At 30.4% G+C, this 19,913-nt stretch overlaps 1 protein-coding gene across 1 annotated transcript in view; it reads right to left on the bottom strand.

Annotated features, from left to right (window-relative positions):
* Window positions 1-19,913, bottom strand: part of LOC143144270 (neurotrimin) — a 291,951-nt gene that overhangs the window by 91,513 nt on the left and 180,525 nt on the right. Inside the window, exon 2 of the mRNA XM_076306522.1 lies at window positions 15,942-16,037. Coding sequence (XP_076162637.1) covers window positions 15,942-16,037 — 96 coding nt within the window. The remainder of the gene's footprint in view (window positions 1-15,941; window positions 16,038-19,913) is intronic.

Raw genomic sequence — 19,913 nt, 5'->3', positions numbered from 1 at the left:
TTAACAAGTAATACTTTTGTGAATGGTTTGATTAATCTCTTGGTTATGACGTAGTAGGAAACGAGAGCAATAGGATTCCAATTTAAGTGGAAAATGATGGAAATGTTCGTGTCAACAATATTCATAATATCGCTACAAAAGGCAGTAATAGGAATGATTGAATTGAAATGAAGAGAATTGCTGAAATTTATTTTCTCTGTCTTGTGCAGATAATAGAAAACCTGCTCATCAGTAATAATTAAAAATAAATAAGTTAAAAAAAGAGTGCGGAAAGAAAACGAGTCCCCTAGAAAATGTTAATTTCTTTGCTTTGGATGACCTTACTACTATTTTTTATTTCTAATGCTGCATTTATTCGAGTAATGTATTCTCCGACTGATTAAAGCAGTAGTCTTGGCATTCTAGTATTAGGTGGAGTGGGAAGGTGGAAACGCGATAGGAACAGTTTCCGTCCGCCAGGAGTCGTAATTGCGCAATATCCTTCCTTAATCTGACATAGTTAAGCTAAGTCCGCTTTAAGTCTGTCAAACAAACGAGTATTCAGATATGTGAATTTCATCCATGATTATTTTCGTTCCTTCTAGATTCGTTTTAAACTCTTAACAAGGTTGTACTGTTATCGAATTTTATACATGTATGAACTCTTACATATTGTAAAATTAATAAAACATAGAAATATCGCATTACAGAATATTCCACAAAGGGTGCAAATTGTTAGACTCAACACAGTGACCGTGGTTTTGCTAGTTTTCTCCAAAATTATGAGGAAATTGTGGTTAAAGATACCGTTCTCGCTTTTTAATTCATAATTTCGTGACGTGGAAGATAACTAATTGTGAAAAAATTTGTTTACTACTATTCAATGGAATTATTTGATATTCAATTATCGTCAAGTGATATTCCGATATTCAATTTCAACAACCGTGTAATTTTTCTAATCAATACGTTATTAACGAATTGTTACTTGCCTTTAGACAACTTGAATCTAATATTTCGCACACCTCTGTAGATATCCTTTCAATTTTTTGATAAAATTAAGTGAAAATCGTTTTCTAGTGAATACCTCAACTTCCGTTTCTTTATTTTTATACTATTTTAACCAGCTCTAAAGTACTAGATTGTTAATAAGTTCCTTTCAAATTGTTAGCAGAGTGTCAACTTATCTACACATACTTCATTTACATAAGAAAAATGTTTAATAAATAGTGTACATACAGTTTAGTTTCGTAATTGTTATTCACATATAGCATTGGCATAAAATTTTCTATGTTTGATAAATGATCAATAATGCGACTCATTGTATAATACGATAGCTAATATAAAAGATATGAAGTTCTGTTTGAAAATTGAGTACAATAAAGTCGTTTGACGATACCTCGAAAACTTCCTTGTTCACCTCTAATATTTCTTAATGATAATAATAATTTTAGCAAATGTCGTTGAGAAATTTATCCGGCAACAATTCACTCTTGAATGCAACGAGATATTTAAATAGAAAAGCAGATGAGGCAACATTTTCCTATTTTGTGTAAAATACCCTTGAATCACAAGAATATTTGAGGGTAGTATAAACCGGAGAGGAAATGTACAACGGTGACAGGAAGCGTCTTCGCTCGCTGCGAACCGTGACTTCGCTATACTCATGCTTAAACTGACGCATTTAAGTTAAGTCGACATTTGCTACTGGGCACATTTCAGGACAGCCCACATTCATTTTAACCCTTTACAACTTGACCCTCTGTCTTCCTCTTTTCTCACCACCGACTCGACACTCCTTTATTTACAACTAGTTTTTAAACTTACAATAATTAAACATACTTCTATATCTTCGATGTTTGCCTTGTATCCAATTATCCGTGAAATGCACAACTCGAAACAGTTTGGGACTCTCTCGTTTAAATAAATTTGAATTTATTTAAATAGAAATTATACCACACCACTGGCTGCTTTGGTAGATCGATTTTTTGTCTTTTTAGTTCCAGTTTTTATTTAAATTTTATACCAACCGTGTGTGTTTCAAGCGAATACGTGAATACTGTTAGATAAAAGTTCGTCCAATAAAATTGTTTAAAGAGTATTCGCATTGTAGCGAAGTTTTAGTAAAACATTATTTAAACTGAATTTATCTTGAAACCGGTGATGTTGCAACACACGTATACATATGCAAGATGAGTCTAGAAATTGGTTCTATGCTCTTTTCTAACTAAAGATACTCAAAATTGATGAAGAAAAAGTTATATACTGTAATGGAGACTGTTTATAGTATAATATCTTAGTATATACTACTATGTTTAGTTGAATATTTTGTGTAATGGTGACAGTAATATATTAGTAAAGAAAGAAAAAAATATTAATAACGAATAGTTGTTAAGATGAATAAAAGTCACTGTCATTGTCAATGTCAATGTCAATGTCAACGTCAACGTCAACGTCAATGTCAATATCAATGTTAATATCAAGATTAATATTATTCAATGTTAAGACTAATCTACAATATAAAGTCATTCAATAACTGGTGCGACTAAGATTATTTTATATCAACGACCCAATAAAGAGACAGCTAAATAATGTGCTACAACATCGTAATCTTCTAACTGTTCATTTTGTTCATTTATATAATAAAATGCTTGACACATGATCTACCTTTGTCAACCTGTGCTTCCTACATATACAATTGGTTGAGTGTTTTTAAATTCCTATACCTGCATTTTACAGTATCAAAAGATAACTTTCTCTTTCTTCCACTTTTCCAAAAATTAATTACGTCTTCCTTATATCGAAGACTAATGTTTTCATGATCCCCCTCTTGTGAGCCTTCTTCAAGTGGTGTGCTTGAAGATGAGTTTTTTGTAGTTGGAAACGATGATGAACGACTTGATTCCACTAACTCTTTATCTTCTATAGGAGAATCGATAAAACATGTTGATTCATCTATATCGTCAAGTACCAATCTTTGCTCTACTTTTATGCCTGCAAATCCAGCTAGTTTATAATTATCTATTAAATTACTAATATTTTATGCCAACTCAATTTCTTTAGCATTACTACTACTTTCGGCGCCAGTTTCATAATTATATGCTTCCATTTAAGTTTTAATTACATTAATTGTGTTAACTTCATTTTTCTATTAAACATACACCACTATATCACAGGACATGGACAATTTGCCACATAAACAACTTCAGCTTATACTCCCACAGTAATACAAAAGTATCGATAATCTCGTTCTGATGACGATTACTTGAAAATAGCTTAAAATTTCGAAAGATACGAAACAGTGAATTGTATAAAAAAAGGATAAAAATAGAAAATTTGTTAACATATTGTTTAAACAAATTGATATTTTGTAAAATTGTTTGGAAACTTAAATTCATTCTTTAAAAGTACGCAATTTTTGTTTAAGCAACTTTTCTCTAGGTCTTATCATTTTCGAAATATCAAGGAATGTGTTTTCTCTCCCAATTATGAGGGCTGATTTCACCCTCTAGATATGGAGGATGAAAAAAAGATATTTTTCAAAGAACTATATCATATGTAAATTTCATTAACATCGACAATTAACATATAAATGATATCCCTTATAAGTATGTATAGAACATTCCATCTAGTAAATTATATTATTATAAATTAAATACATTAAAAGAAGTATCTATGCAATACAGTATTATTTTTGAAAAATCTCTTTAATTTTTCCGCTATTTAAACCTATCCATTGCACAAGTATTATACGAGAATAAAACTAATCAACATATAGTAATGTAATAAGTCTCTAAATTTTCCATGAGTACTAATACAGAGTTGCGCGTGAATTCTCCGAGCAAAAATTTAGCGATACTTCTAATTTGTTTTGCACAAACGATTTTCCGCAGCAACAATTCGTGATTACTCAATCGTGAATTCACGAAATTTGCTTACGCTCCAGTTTTTCGTGCACAACATTCGTTGATTACTCATGCGAGAACCGTAGCGTTTTGTTCTTCAGACGTTGCTTCACAAGCTGAAGGTTATTAAATTGAATCAACTCTTACAAGAAAATTGATCAATATTCGGGTCACTTTTGGATAAATGTTATACACACTATATTCGTTGTTACTATTATTTATTAACAGTAGTTAATAAGTTGCATAAAATCCATTAATGTGATTATCAAAAGCAGCAACAACTATTGTGTTATTATTTCAATTAATTCTTTTAAAAATTTGAAACAAAAAGAATTTGGTAGATGTCTGATTTATACTAGTTATTGATATTTGAAAATATATTCAATGTTCAAAATTGAACGAACATAATCTCTTAAATGTGTTAATTCGTTAATTCTGACTTAACAATTGAAAATCATAAATTTGTCATGAAAATTAAAAAATTGTTTTCTGCCCCCAAAAATACCTATATTACCTATATTACCTGATTGATTTCCTACTTTAAGTAACTTGGGGAAGAAAGATTAATAATATTCAGCTAGAAAGCTCAAAGTGCCCCTTATTTATTTGAAGTACGTAATAATTCTGTATTATTACTATTTATTCAGTACAAAGTCGAACTCGTGTACCTAAATAAAATTACGTGACTACGACAGGGGCGTATTGGCCAGAGCAATTCCTTAAATAGATACAAATGGAATCGATTTTATTTAAATTCTTATTTCTCTTTACAAATGGTAATATTATTTAGTAATAATTATAAATAATTTGTAAATGTTATTTATTAATTCTTTCTTTTTTAATACCACGGATCAGTTTTTAATAAAATCATTTATTGCAAGTATCATTTATTATCGATTACAATTTTTCTTATGTGAAATGTAATTTTTTTAATGATTGTGAATTCTTGGAAATTATATAGGGAGAGGAAAGGCGTAAATTTGGCACAAATTTAATTACAGAAACAATTTGTCTCCATTGTGTTCTATCCTCTTAACTATTAACCTCGTAACATTAATTCTTTTGTTGTTGACAAAGTAAGTTTACGAAATTTATAATTGCTCGAATATTTCGGTAAAACATGGAGTTATTTATCATAGAAAAAGTGGTATCTCTAATAGACCACAAACAAGACAACATTTTTCTAGTATTTAACACGTTCACGCGATACGATAGGTTATACAACGTCCTTAGATACTTCGTAATTTTAGTTCAAATAATCCTATCGACCAAAATTGTATAACTTATTATACTGTAAATCGTTACGTCCGTAGTCTCTATGAACTACTATGAAACTCGTCGCTTTCCTTCGCCCAGTGACTTTACTAACAAGGGTAAACCAGAAATTCTGACCACTTGAAATTCTACTGTGTGAAGATGTAAACTTGCATCCTTCCAAATCTACCTCTATAAATGAGTAATTATCCGATTTACATAAATTGTTCGTCCCTTACCACATGCAGTTACATCACTATATGGAGGTTTTGCATTAGCCCTACTGTTACACCACACTGCTCTTCCATTTCATAATCTTTAATTCCATTTACTATTTCTTCAGCTACCTACTGCTTTCTATTCTTGTTTACCTTTATCGCTCACCATATTCTAACATTACATTATTTACAGTTACAGAATTGATACGTTCACGTCTGAAACACTTCTGTCATTATCATTTGTTTTACTTCTCATCTCATTATCAGTTCAATGTTCTTATACATAACGAAACTCCAGTGCGTCCAAATAGTGTGTGATAGTTTATTGTTCACAGACTTGGAACTAGGTCGACCCAGACCACAAGACTTGTATTCCTCGGCCTCAGTTTCACCGCACTTTCCAACGCAAACGCGCAAATTAGTTTATAGAGCTTGTACACCAGATGTGAAAAGAATGCAACCAATAGTTACAACAGCTGTATAATATATTAAGCATTCTGGTAATCAGATTTAAAAAATTTCCCACCACACATACTTGGAACGTAACCAAGAACTGTTCAAGTAGCCCCCCTCCCCCCCATTGAAGGTAAGATAAACACTTCTTCTTTCAACAGTAAACCAATCATCGTTACATTTATCTCTGATAAAACTATATTTCTTAGCACTTAATATTTATACTTTCCTAGTACGGTTTGTACTGGAACACGTTTTGTGTCTAGCACATTTCGTGTAGAGCAGTGTTCCTCGTTCTTAAAGTTAACCGAAAGCTTTAGAATTGCATTAACAAAACTAATGATAATCATTGGTAATATCTAATATTGATATATATATTTTAATATGCTTCATAATAAGTGCCTTACATATATAAGAATGTACATGAATAAGTTGATAATCAATACAATACTTCAAACAGCGGATAATCGGACATTGCCGGGTTTTTTAGATTTAATTGAATTTATCTGAATATCTCCCTATGATTCAGCTTAGCATAACTAAATCTTGTTGAAGTTTATTAATTGATGTGTCAATTGAACTAAAAATATAATATATTTCCAATACAACTGTAAAGTTGCGATTGGGATAAAATATATCTATGATCGAGGTACTTGCCTTAACTCTTTCCTCAGGATGCATAATATACCTTAAGATTATGAACATGGATTTATACTTCCGATATATTTAAAAAAAGATAAAAAACTAAAAGTTATACTCACGTGAAGCTTTACCAGTTTCGTAACTCTAAAAACGATCTGTTCGAAGAACTCACACATACAAAAGAATCGAATTCCGCATTTGAATCTCTTGTTATCCGATCAGTTGTACATAGTTGTTGACGTCAAATACATTTAGTTTTTTGTTACAAGTACACCGTGCGCAACAATTTATCACGCGCCTTTTTCCCGTTACCATTCAAATCTATTTCAATTCATTCTGTCGATATTGATTTATCGAACGAACAGCAGCAAAAATCTTGGAACAGTTTATTAATCAATCGTAAATTTCTTGTTACATCATGTACACTCTTTTTCTTCGATGATTTAGGTCATTTACTTCTAAAAGTAAATCACTTTAGCCATTTACTAGCCTAAAAAGGCCACTTGCGTTAAATCGGACATTTATTTTATTAAAATATTAAAAGTTTTTCTTGATAAAACTGTTTCCCTTTCCTCCCAACTGATTTCCGAACTTACTCGAATTGCTCATCCTCATACTCGATATACAATATTTAAATTAAAAAAACATAGACTTGCGAGTAGAACTGTGTACATTAAAACCTTGTCACAAACGAAACTCTACGTTTTTATTAGATTCACATTTTTTAAACTAGTGATCGCGATATCTCATGAAATAATTAATCGATTGATTTAAAATTTCGGTTACATATAAAATTAACATTCAATTTTCGTCTAAAATATAATTAATTCAATATGTTACAAACTTAGTTCGTAATGCAAAATTAAGGTAATACAAAAAATGGCTATATTTTTTTCAAAGAGCCACCATTTTGTCAATATTGAAGTTTTATTTAGGTTTATATTTCTCGTTTGTAGGTATTGGGTTAGACACAATAATAGTTACCGTTTGTAACGACACTTTAATAATTAACAACGCATGCCATTACCGATAGAAATTACATTAAAAATTGATATAATATCTTCATAAGTATATAAATTAGCATAACAATTTCAATAGTATCATTATTTCAATCGACAGTAATTTGGCTATTCACACATACATATTTAATGTCTGTAATATTAGTAATCATTTGTTAAACTATTCTCCAAATATCCTCAAATCACGATCATTATCATATTTTATTTTCTACTGTGAAAAAAGAAACATATCTATAATAGTTAAGAATTTAGTATTGCTGTTGCACGAAATGATTGGGAATCTACTTAATTGATCTATTCCAAATTTGCTGCTATAATTCTCTAATCGCATCCCTGTTCGATCAATTTGCATCAATTTGACTAATCGGTTATCAAAGTAAGCCACAACTTTGATTACAATTATTAAAGAAATATTATCGATGTTTCGTAATTAGGTTCCGTTCAGATTTAAAACATCCGATTCAATATTTGTATGGAGGTATTACAAGCAGGTTAGAAATCTGCTTCTACCAGCTGTGCTAAGAAATAGACATTTTTCAAAGGTTTCCCTTTGCATTATTCCTCCAAACAGTTTTGAAACTTCCTTGCTATTACTGACTTTCGTCGCTCGTGAATTATTCTCCGGTCTTTCTTCCATTAAGAACTACTTTATTGATTCTTTCCCACTTACTCCTTTTTGAACTTATCCATGCAAACATTCCTACATTGTCCGTTGTCTCTGATTTCACAGCTTTTACTTTTAAACACAAATCTAACCTTGTTCTGCTTTTCCTGAACTTATTCATATATACACTTTTACAATATTTATTATTTCCAATTTTACAGGTTTTAATTTTAAATCGGTTTTTCCTAGAAACCTTCCTCATATTTTTAAAAACGTCAAACTTAGTTCCTGATGTATTCATGATATCTTTAGTTTTACGGTTCTTTGGTACGTTTCTTATTATCTTGAGACTTTTGTTGAGAGTTGTGCAAATTTATGAAAACTGTATTCATATCTGTAATTTCTTGATGAATCGCGATCGTGTTGAGACTTTATACAATCGACGTTGCTGTAATGTTTGATTTTCGAATTTTACGAATGGTCATGTGAAATAATAGGCAGACTCTCCAAATCTTTACCTATTTTTTATATATTTATCAGGGGAAATAATTACTTTTAAGAAATGATTTGCAATGTTTAAGTATATTATGCACTGAAAAATATATAAAAATATTTCTCATTGAGTTTTGTTATTTATAAATAGCTGAATAATAAATTATATTAGTAAATACAATAAGCAGAATAAACTGTTACTACATAAGACTATAATTCTGTATCTGATTTGTCTGACATCAGACACGATTGGCAAAGTATTATGTTGGTTGAATACTTTTTACAGATATGGATTTTACATTTATAATAACAACTACAATTAAATGAAAACATCTAAATTACAAAGTAACATATAACATATAAAATGGTTAACCTCTATTTCCATACAAGTGATACTTAACGAAAATATCGAAACAGATATACTTACTTTTGATCTAGTTAGCGACATATATTGTTTTTTATGAATGTTCAGTTCAATTACGAATTATTTAAGAAATGACGAAACAAAAGTTTAAGTGTCATTTTGCAATACTTATTCATAGGCACATTTTTCAATTTTTTTTACTTATATTGATTGCGTATTTTTGTGTAAAAGAGCAAAATTTTTGGCACCTCCAAATCTTGATCCTTGCTTCATCCTTTTAAAACACTCATGGATTAATATAAAAAAATACGTCATTTTTATTTATCATGCTAATCCTTTTTTTCCACAATTAGATTCCTCTTTCGTAGTGTTTTTCAAGAATTCGTTCTTGGTTCTTTTTTAATAAAAATTTATCTATTCAATTTTCCACACAAATACAGCAACTAACATATCTTTCCCCTCGTTGGTGGCCGCTGGGTGATTGTGGTTCTCTTCTCAGTCGACGAACAAGGCATTATGGCTTTTCGGTTTGGAATCCGAATGGGACAGAGTGGAATCTACATTTTCCAGGATGACAGCCTGAGAGAAAAATCCTTAGAATGCAAAGGACTAGAGCGGCGATGCATAGTCTTTCGACCATTCTCAATGATTCGTAAGGATGAGAGGTTGATAAATAGCATATTCTGAACAAATTGTCTTTGTTCACGAGGGAGTTGAAGAATGGAGCCCGACCATTTGGTAAAGGTAGAAAAGCTGGTATAAGATTTAAATCTGAGGTACAGCATGTATTATAAATACCTCGTGTACCGTCCCTTCTTCTGAACTGACATAAAAATGCATCTATAAACTACACGTCTGACCCAACGAACACGACTTGAACTTCTTTCTAGGATCGATTCTACTTTTCTCTTGCAATACATACGGTATACAACGTGAGGTTACAAAATTAATTAAAGTTAAATAAATTCATGTGTATTGTGTTTTGGAAAGAAAGATTTGACAAGAGGAAACTTTATTTAATATTTACATGCATTGTTTGTTTCTATCTAGTGCTGTTTTTATAGCTCGACAATGTACCGAAGGGAGAAAGGAAGATAAATATATATTCATAATAATAAAATTTGCTTTCCATAAAGCTCTGTTGCAGTTGGAATTACTTCTAGACCGATTTCCAAGAGGAAACATTTGTTTTGTCGTTTACTTTTATAGTAATGTTACTACAACTGTGCTTCTATCTATTACTTTCATTTCTTGAACTCATCTCGTATAATATCACATCACATCACGTATAATATGTCACGTAGCAGCTGGGAAAAAATTATTATTCCGTGACGAATGAACTTTAATTTACTAAAGTTTGCAGCGTCACGGGAAGGATGTTCGTTATACCACAAAATCCATTTGGAAACGTTCAGAGTATGCAGCGTGCCAGCGAATGCATTCTGGACGATGGAGTTCACATTTACTTCAATCACTTCAAATTGTAAATGCGGATAAATCCTCGAACATATTAAGTTATGAAACGTGAATTTCATATCATTTGTTTTAACAGATTGTTGAGATAACAACTTGCAGAGATTTTTTCTTACTAATCTACCTGTTTACTTAATTTTACAAGACATTCTTAGAATTGTTATATATAATGTAGGAACTTTCGGGTTGATGTTAAACATATTTTAAGTCGGTTTACAATTCCTGTAATACGATCTGTAATTGCTAATAAATGAAAATAATGTTAATGGAATGTAGAAATTGTGTAGGATTTTTCAGATAATACGCCTAGTTGGCGCCAATGTGACTTTGAAATTGTTTTTAATAAAAAAATACAATAAAGTGGAAATTTGATGTATAACAATTTGTCTAAATGTAATACTTTGCTGCAATGTATTCGCAGTAATTGGAACATTACAACAGTACTCATTAAAATACAAAGTAATTAGGCATACATGGTGTCTCATTTGAAAGAGATTGGCATAATACTTTCTCTACTATAAATAATAGGGAGAAGTGTTGCTTAGAATAATTATGTGGGTTTTAGGAAGAATAATTGCTTACAATAATTGTCAGTAGTTTCCTTGTCAAAAGAGACAGAGGAAATTTGAAGATCCACTTCATTTTTGAATCTTACAATGGAACGTCGATGAAATTTTTACGACAGCATTCGATAGATCTGCTCTAAAGTTAAAAGTTTCCGAGACATTTAGCTTCCAATACAATAATAAATCGTTACTGTTTTTTCTTATTCAAGACAGTGAGACTGATATTTTAATACTAGTATTTTAATAAATATCTTTAATCCCAAAGTTCATTACTCTATTGATTCTTGTCATAAAGAAATGGAATCTTTTCTGCACTCTTGCCCACATTGAAACTATTGTCCTAGTATTACATACACCTCTAAACTAAACAACTTTTAATAAACAATATTTCTTTTATTTTTAAGTGGCGAAAATGCTACGGAGGTCCCTCTAGTGGAATACTTAGCATATAGAAAGAAAAATAAATGATATATAAATACTCTTGATAAAATTAAATTAGTTACACAACTTCGAAAGGTTGTTTAAACGATAAGAATGTGTAGCTAGAATTATATCTTACCTAGAAAGGACGTAAATATTATACTTGACAAATTACAGTAACAAAATTTACGTATTAAAATCAAACGAACTCGAAGAACCGTAACAAAAATTGGACATCATTATAAATAAAATTGAGTGTAAGTAGGTAATTATACATATATAACTGTATATTTAATTTAATAAGATTTTCAAAAATGTATTTTAGATTTCTCATTAAGGGTTTCTAAGCTGGTGGGATACCAGGGTAAGGAATTAGGTAGGAAATGATATTAAACGATACATATATAAAAAACACATACATGGACACACACACTTATTTTAAATTAAAATGGAACTGATAGGTCGATAATTGAGAATAAACATTCTGATGATTGTTTGAATATATTACAAACCATGGTATACATTTAATCGATTAAATATACCTAATAACAATTGCTCTTTCGATATAGAAAACAATTTTTAATTAACTAATCTACCCTGACGTATATCCCAGATCACCAGAACGTTTATTCTCAATTATCTGCCTGTCAGTTGCATTTTAATTTAAAATAAAAATAACGAGATATTTAAAATTCCCAAATATTATATAAAAATTCTTTGTCATTAGATCAGTAATTCACGTTTATTTTGTCAAAACTATAATGTACGGTTAATTTGTGTTTCGTTTCTCGCTATCAAGATTTTATACAAATTAGTTGAAGATATGTGAATTCAACATTCTGTGGAAACAGACAATCAAGAATGAGCCGTACACTCTGACTAATAAACAACAGGGCTGAATTTTTGTTAGGTACTAACAATATAAGTGCCACCTCTTGGTCATTACATTTTGTCAATAGTTTTATGTGTGAATAATCAATGTTTCACATTTCAGTGAAAATAGACGACTCGTACAAAAGTTAGTGACATTTTAATGGCAGTACTTTGGTGGAAAGAAAAACGGCTACCCAAAAGTTTAAAATGTTAAGGAACTTTAGGAAGCTAATTACGTTCCCGGTACGGTTCATTCTACATCAGATCGATCACTTTTATACTGAATATCAGAGGTCCAAATTGAAATATATTACAAACCATGAGAAAATAGAGGATGTTTAAGTTATCATTTTACTATTTTCGAAATTGTTTAAAAAATACACACTCTTAGAGATAGCAGTTTTCATAGATTTTTATGAAAATTGCCTTCGCAAAGGAATTTTTATCTCCACAACTATTAAATACACGAGTAGCTATTTCCTTTTGTTTTAATATTAAAGGATTATTCCCTTTATTTAACTTTTGTTTCATACGTTATGCGATAGACAAATATTGAAAGTATTTTTATTTCGAAAACTTGACTCTAAAAGTCAGGCCAGACAATCAGATAAATTGTAGAAAATACTTCCATAGTCTGCATTTTTTTCTGTTTTCATTGAGCTTTCTTTAATTTGCAGTAGCTCCATAATTTTGATCAGGCAGACTGATAATGGACAGTGTCAGCTGGTTGACCGCTAAGATGCAAAATACGTTCGTAAATTGTACAAAACAGTCTTTGATCAATGGTCAATATAAAACTAAGAACAATTTTATTAATTTCGTGCATCGTCATTCTTTTGCAACACGGTAATATAAGAGTCGTCGATTCGGTTCGTAAAAATTTGTGAAAACTGGTAACATTGAGGATCTGTATTGTTTAAATAATTTCGAAAACAGTAAAATGATGATTGAAATGATCGATTTGGCTTGGAATAACCTGTATCTAAGTATTTGAATGGTACGACCGAAATTGATGAACTTTTGTAGAAAATACACATGATGGCACAGGAATTTGTTAATGGTGTAAATTCACAGTTTTAATTGTGAATTTCACAGTATATCTCCGTATTTGATTTGTATCGCATTCATTAATCAATGACTATGAAAGAATTTGCGTGCAATTCTGGAAGAATAATGGTTAGTAAGAATAATTGGGTTATTTTCAGTTTCTGAAACTGAAAACAGCGACAAAAGGAACCCCTTCAAACGATGATATTGAAGCAATCAAAGTTGCAATATTAAGGATATTCTCAGAGATTTCGAAATTAAAGCTCCAAAAGTCGTACCATTGTTTGGTCCCCAAACACGTTAGATGTTCCATCAAGAACATCGTCACAGAGAGAATCTTTGAAGTTTTAAACTGGAACTGTTTACACAATTCGCGCTAAGTGAGTGAATTTCTATTGTACAATTAGGTCTTACATATACTACGAGTTTTTGCATTATCAGTGATTTAATAGAATATTTAATCAATACGAATAACATTGAAAAATGAAAAGAATATTGCCTTGACGTGCGGTGCGAAAATAATTCTTGCTTGTTTGCAGCTCGGTGATGGATACTTTCAGGTATCGCTCCGCTTCACAGATTCAAATTTTGCTGACAAGCAAAGTGAATGGAAATCATTGAAAGTGGGCGAAAGTACGCAATTACAGGTTAGACTTAATAGCAGTGTAGCTGAACCTTGCCTTCTATACTGCTCTGTTTATGTTTATGATATCTATCTTCATCCATAATGTAATAATGAATTTTTTATTAGCTCTATTATAAAGTACTAATAAATGAATGAGTGAATAGAAATTTTAATATTTCCTAGTATATTTTCCCACGAATATTATTAATTAATCGTTGAGATACTTCCAATGAAATTGATTCCAAACACGATCCTTTTTGGATTATAGTAAATCTTCTCCGAGAGTTACGAGTATAATAATTCCCCCAGTAAGGTTCGCGTGCTTATCCCTACCACCTCTCGGAACTGCTAGTTTGAGAAGAGCCTCGGTATTTTCTCCGACACGCTACCGACTACGTGTCAGATTAATTATGAGTTATCAGAATAGAAAACAAAACTTTTACATATTTTTTCATCATTAGAAAACTGCTTGAATTGGATCTATGAGGTTCTTACGATGAAAATGACACCAATGTCAATATATTTGAATAATTGTGAAGTAGATGAGAAATATGTATATAATAGCTTGTTCAGTGAGTTTCATCGAACAACAAAACTTATTGAGCAACCTAGTACTATACTGTTCAATAAGTTTTATCGAACGACAAAACTTATTGAACAACCTAGTATAATATGTAATTGGTGAAGTATCTATAAGGAAGGTGTCCGATAGTCAAATGTAATGTATTTCATTTACTTTAACTCTTTTCCACTCGCTCTGATCGTTTTTCATTGGCTCTTACTGTTTCAATGTAATGCTACTTTTTCTTACAGTTTTTCAGCCGTTATTTAATATTGCATACAAATATGTTATTTTTTATGTTTGATATAAGTTTCTATGAACTACTTGCCCTGGTATGATAATGTTCATTAGTATTTTTATTGTATTGTTTTTAAATTGTTGAATTGCAAGTAGAGATATAATCTCTAAAATGATCGAGTATCTACATTTAACGTTCTTGGACATTCCAACAGAGGACTTTACTATCTTGCGAAAGCTCGTTTAAATCGGAGAGGTAGAATATTAATAATAAATATTTTATTAATTAATTATATGTTATATGAATTATTTCTTCATAAATTTCGATTACCTTGCAAATCCAGTGATTATCAATAGAGATATGACAAAATACAGAATAGTAAGTATGAAAATTATAATTTTTAGTACTGAATGAAATTCGATTCCCTCGTGTATACATTTTAATCTTATCGCGCATGATTTTTCAGGTTTTAAAATAAAAATTAAATTCTTGGTATATAAGCATTAAATTATTTCGAATATTTTAACGTTCGGTCCAACTTCGTGCAATAACTTGTTTAGTAGCTTTGAATTGCTCTAACCTTTGTCGCATATTGTGAACAAACCATTGAAATGCCACTACATTGATATTCCTGAAATATGTATATTCGTTTTTCCAAACAAATATTAAATACTAAGGCATAAATAAAAGATATGTAATTCATAGGTAAGAAACAATTATTGATGTGGCTTATAGTTTAGAAGAAAACAATGTCTTCTTTGGTAAGCATAAATACACTTTTTACTATATAGAACAAATTTAGTCTTTGGCTTCACAATCTAATAATTCGCATGAATATAAATCTGCCTTTTTACAAATAATTTTCCCTCAATTTTTCGAAGTAATTCAATTACATCTCCAAAGATGGACATCTTCATACTTTTCATTTTATTTTACTTTCGACTATGCCACCATTTACTCCCGCACATTTGACAAGTTGTAGAACTCATTCTCTCAACATTCGTACTTCTAACTGAATTCTATATGTATAAAAATCATGCTTCTTTAATTGCACTGTAAATTCAATTACGCATCGACTCTGTATTTGCATTAAACATTTTCCAATTCAATCATAATCAATCTTGCGAAAGTCAATTAATATAATTTCATCGTGAAAAGGAAGTCGAGTACAAAGTGTAAGAGTAAAAGACATTATTAATGCAAAAATTACCTTGTAGGTAGAAAGATTCGCGACGACGCAAGCGAGCACGGCTTCTCTGCCCATTGGGATCGTCACATTTGTTATTGGCACAATGAAGCTCGGTCCCTCTGAAACACGAGGGTATTATCATCTTAATGGTTCAGTCCATTTCTTTGTAAAAACTGTGCGGAAATAGTATGCACCGATTAATATTATTTCCTGTTTTAAAATAATGTATAATATTTCTCGCATTACATGGAATGTGAACTTTTGATTATCTCCTCAGAAACGTTTGAGAAGTTTCGTTCTCAATCAAAATAACCGCTTTCTAATCTTACATCTTGAGTACAAAACATTGTTTGTTTGTCACGATAGCTTACTATTGTTTTGAACAGGAATAACACTTTAACGATTGAATTAATTAAATTTATACGAATGTTTTCAAGTTTTTTGCATTTGCAAAACAGTACTAGTTATATATATATTTGGGTATATTAAAACATTGAGAATAATGTAAGCCTAAGGAAGGTAGGCAAGCTATCCCATAAATTGAAAATACTTTCATATTTCGCGGGATAAAATAATCCGCTGTAAAAGTTTAAAAATTACACTACTATTAAACTACTAAAAAAATTGGAACGAACCCACCTGTCTTATAAATTTATACGTATATCATCTCCATCGTCAACCCTTCTATTTATGTATACAGCATGATATTTGTATTGCAATCGAATAAAATCTATCTCGTTCAATATGCATAATATTATAATCGTCGTTCATTTTAAAAAGTAAAATCACCTTCTGCGCGATTCTAACATACACATAAAAATTATCTCTTATATTAAAATTATAACGGGGAAAAAAACTAGTACGCATCGATTGATCTTATTTATAACTCTTCAATTATAATTTCGATGCTTGCTAATGTATTTTAGCTAGCCAAAGAAAAGGAAATTGAAACGCATTTCCAATTCTATCCATACTTATTCAAAAGTAACAGTTTTTAATTAAATTTCTCATCTTTTTATCTCCCAGTTTTTCAGCTCCAATTCCTTTCGCATATCGTTTTAATGAAAGAAGGAGTAAAAAGTTTCGAGTTTGACATATTTATTAGAACGATTGTATCGGTCGAGAATATTCAATAAAAGAACGCGTCTAACTGAATTACTGAACAAAGTTTCTACGGAACGTATCGTTTCCACTGCAAACGTGTGACACTTCACATTCCCCAAGTAATTCATTCTGTGCATACTGCTGCATCGATACAGTGTTGAGAATTTACTGACATGGAACAGTTTGGTTTTATACGACACATCGTACGCGACAGATGCCACACGCGTGCAATATAAGCACGTGCAACTTGAAATATGTATGTGTATACGTATGTTTGACTAAACGCAGTCCACGTGTATAGTAAATTATGTTACGTTTTCAGAATAGATTTTCATTCTTCTTAAGGCTATCACAAAATACTTTACTAACTTATTTATTATAATATTTTCATTAAGATGACTAAGAATTAGTAATTCTATTTATTATATTTGTTAATTTGTTTTCTATCGATGTTTACGTTCATGTGGAGACATGTTAGATTAATGCATACGAAATGGTTTTTCAAACAAATGTCGAAAATATGTACTCACGAAAGTGTTTGTATAAGAAATAAGAATACCAAAGAGTATATTTTTAATATAGCTTTAAGAACTTTAATTGCAATTACAAAGCGAACATACACTGCAATTACAATTTATTGTACGATTTGATTGTATATGTTTCTTTTTATAAAACAGGATAAGTTTGTAATTAAAAAGGCTGGTTAAGTACAATAATTTGTTAAATGTTTGTTTACATAAAGAATCACTAGATTTTGGTCATTAATATTATGTATCCCTTCAGATTATAATAAATGTTACTTTCATATTATAGTTCGAAACAATGAATTGAGATCCACACACAACCAATTATGTAAATTTATGTAATTTATTCCTCTATTTCACTGAATTGCAATTTGTAATTTATTTCTCTATTGAATTATTAGTGTAAACATAACGTAAAGTTTTTGTTCCGTAGGTGAAGACCACAAATATAAAAAACTGATTGGAGAAACAGACATGGCTGAAATTAAAATTACCTAAGAACAAGTAAACATCTGTCTTTTCCTTTCACTCTTTCTCCTTTCTTTCTAAGAATATATTTTGTTTAAAACAAACAAAAACTGAAACTGATATGTTGTTAATATTTATTTATTTAACATTATATCAATTTAGGAGTTATTAGCGATCACTGTGAATTGCATTTTTAATATTCGATATAAGTCATCTACAATCACATACAATTATATGTTTATATCACAGGTTATGTATAATGATATTTCAATTTTACATTTTCGAAATCGAAAGGTGTTCGTGTTGTTCTTTTATTGATATTACATCGAATATTTTTGCCCCTTTTAGATAAATCATTGGAAAATCTCATTTCAAATATTTATTCATAGTTTTAATGATCTGTATTAGAATATTTAAGATAATGTAAAAGTTAAAAGTAACCGTACGTGGCAATCCTTAGAGAGACTGAAATATGTCAAACATATGTTTCTTAAAATGAAGTTACTCTTTTAGTTGGATACCGACAGATTTAAAACGTTTCTTTAATAATATAGGTTGCTCAAGCAATTGAAATAAAATCACAGATGATTCATTTTAAAATGCAGAGGTTATATTTAATTCAACGCATTGTAGCTAATTAACAAGTCGCGGTTAAAATGTTTTGGAGTAGTTAAGTAGGTATGTACGAATTGCGTAAAGGCGATGAGAAAGCAAAATGGGAATGTTGGCAAGGGAGTTCAAACCCGGTGTGCGCCAACAGATAAGCACTGAGCCCAATTACACGTTGGGTAGACCGATGCTCAGGCTGAACGGATCATGGATTATTGACTTCATCTTGATTACTTGGCTCCCATCAATACAATTGAGAGATCGATACACCTTAAATTTCCTGTACTTGACCCATACACGTACTACGTTCGTTTATATTTATAACATGTTTACTATTTTCGTCCAAATTTTTTATACATAATTGGAATTCAAAAATAGTCTAAAATTTCACGTAAGTTATATTTTAAACCTTTTTTTCTTAAAGTCTCTGTTTCTTACCCTGTATATGTCAATATTGGGTTGTTCGGAAAGTCATTTCGTTTTCCAAAATGAAGAATATACAATTTAATCAAATGTTTACACACTCTAAAAAAATCATGTTTCATTTTCACCAAAAAAAAAAACGAAATGACTTTCCGAACAACCTAATATTTTATTGTTTTCTGTTTCTCTTCTATGAATAGCTTTAAATATATTTCATACGTGTCTTGTTTTTTGTTCGGAGTTTAAGGTCACGTCAATATACTAGGTTATTAGTGACCACATTTATTTGTCATTTCTTCGTGTGCAGTAGATATTATATTAGATTGTACAGTGACAGTAGTTGTGTCTGACAGTACTGTGTATATTACGTTGTACTTCAAATGAATTGCTACTCCTCCACTCACACTTGCAACAAGTATTCTATTTTTAGAAACAACATTAAGTCCTTTTACATTAATGGTTTTATTTTCTTTAAAGTTTGTCTCTTACAGACATACTGTGTTTGGCTGTTGATCGTGGAAAACTGTGAACAGAAATTCTAAGTGTGATTTGAAACTATTTATGTTCCATTGTAGAATTTTACGTGTCATTATGATGGCAAAAAATAAATATTGTAAAACGATAGGTTAGTAGTAAATCTCGTCGGAGGTAGACGTTGGGGAGCTTGTTATCGATTAATCTTCTTTTATTTGTTTTAAAAGTTTTTTCAACAATGAATATGTACATAATTTAACTACATACTTGAACTCTAAAAAATTATTTTTTCATCCATAATTTCTTTCATTTATTATTTGACTGTACCGGACATTTAAAGCGTTTAAGCACATACATATATATTAGCTATTATACACATCAATGACACAAG

This window comes from Ptiloglossa arizonensis, chromosome 3 (assembly GCF_051014685.1).
Source record: "Ptiloglossa arizonensis isolate GNS036 chromosome 3, iyPtiAriz1_principal, whole genome shotgun sequence".
Classification (NCBI taxonomy): domain Eukaryota; kingdom Metazoa; phylum Arthropoda; class Insecta; order Hymenoptera; family Colletidae; genus Ptiloglossa; species Ptiloglossa arizonensis.
The sequence above is the reverse complement of the archived record's forward strand: the minus strand, read 5'-3'. Positions and strand labels throughout refer to the sequence as shown.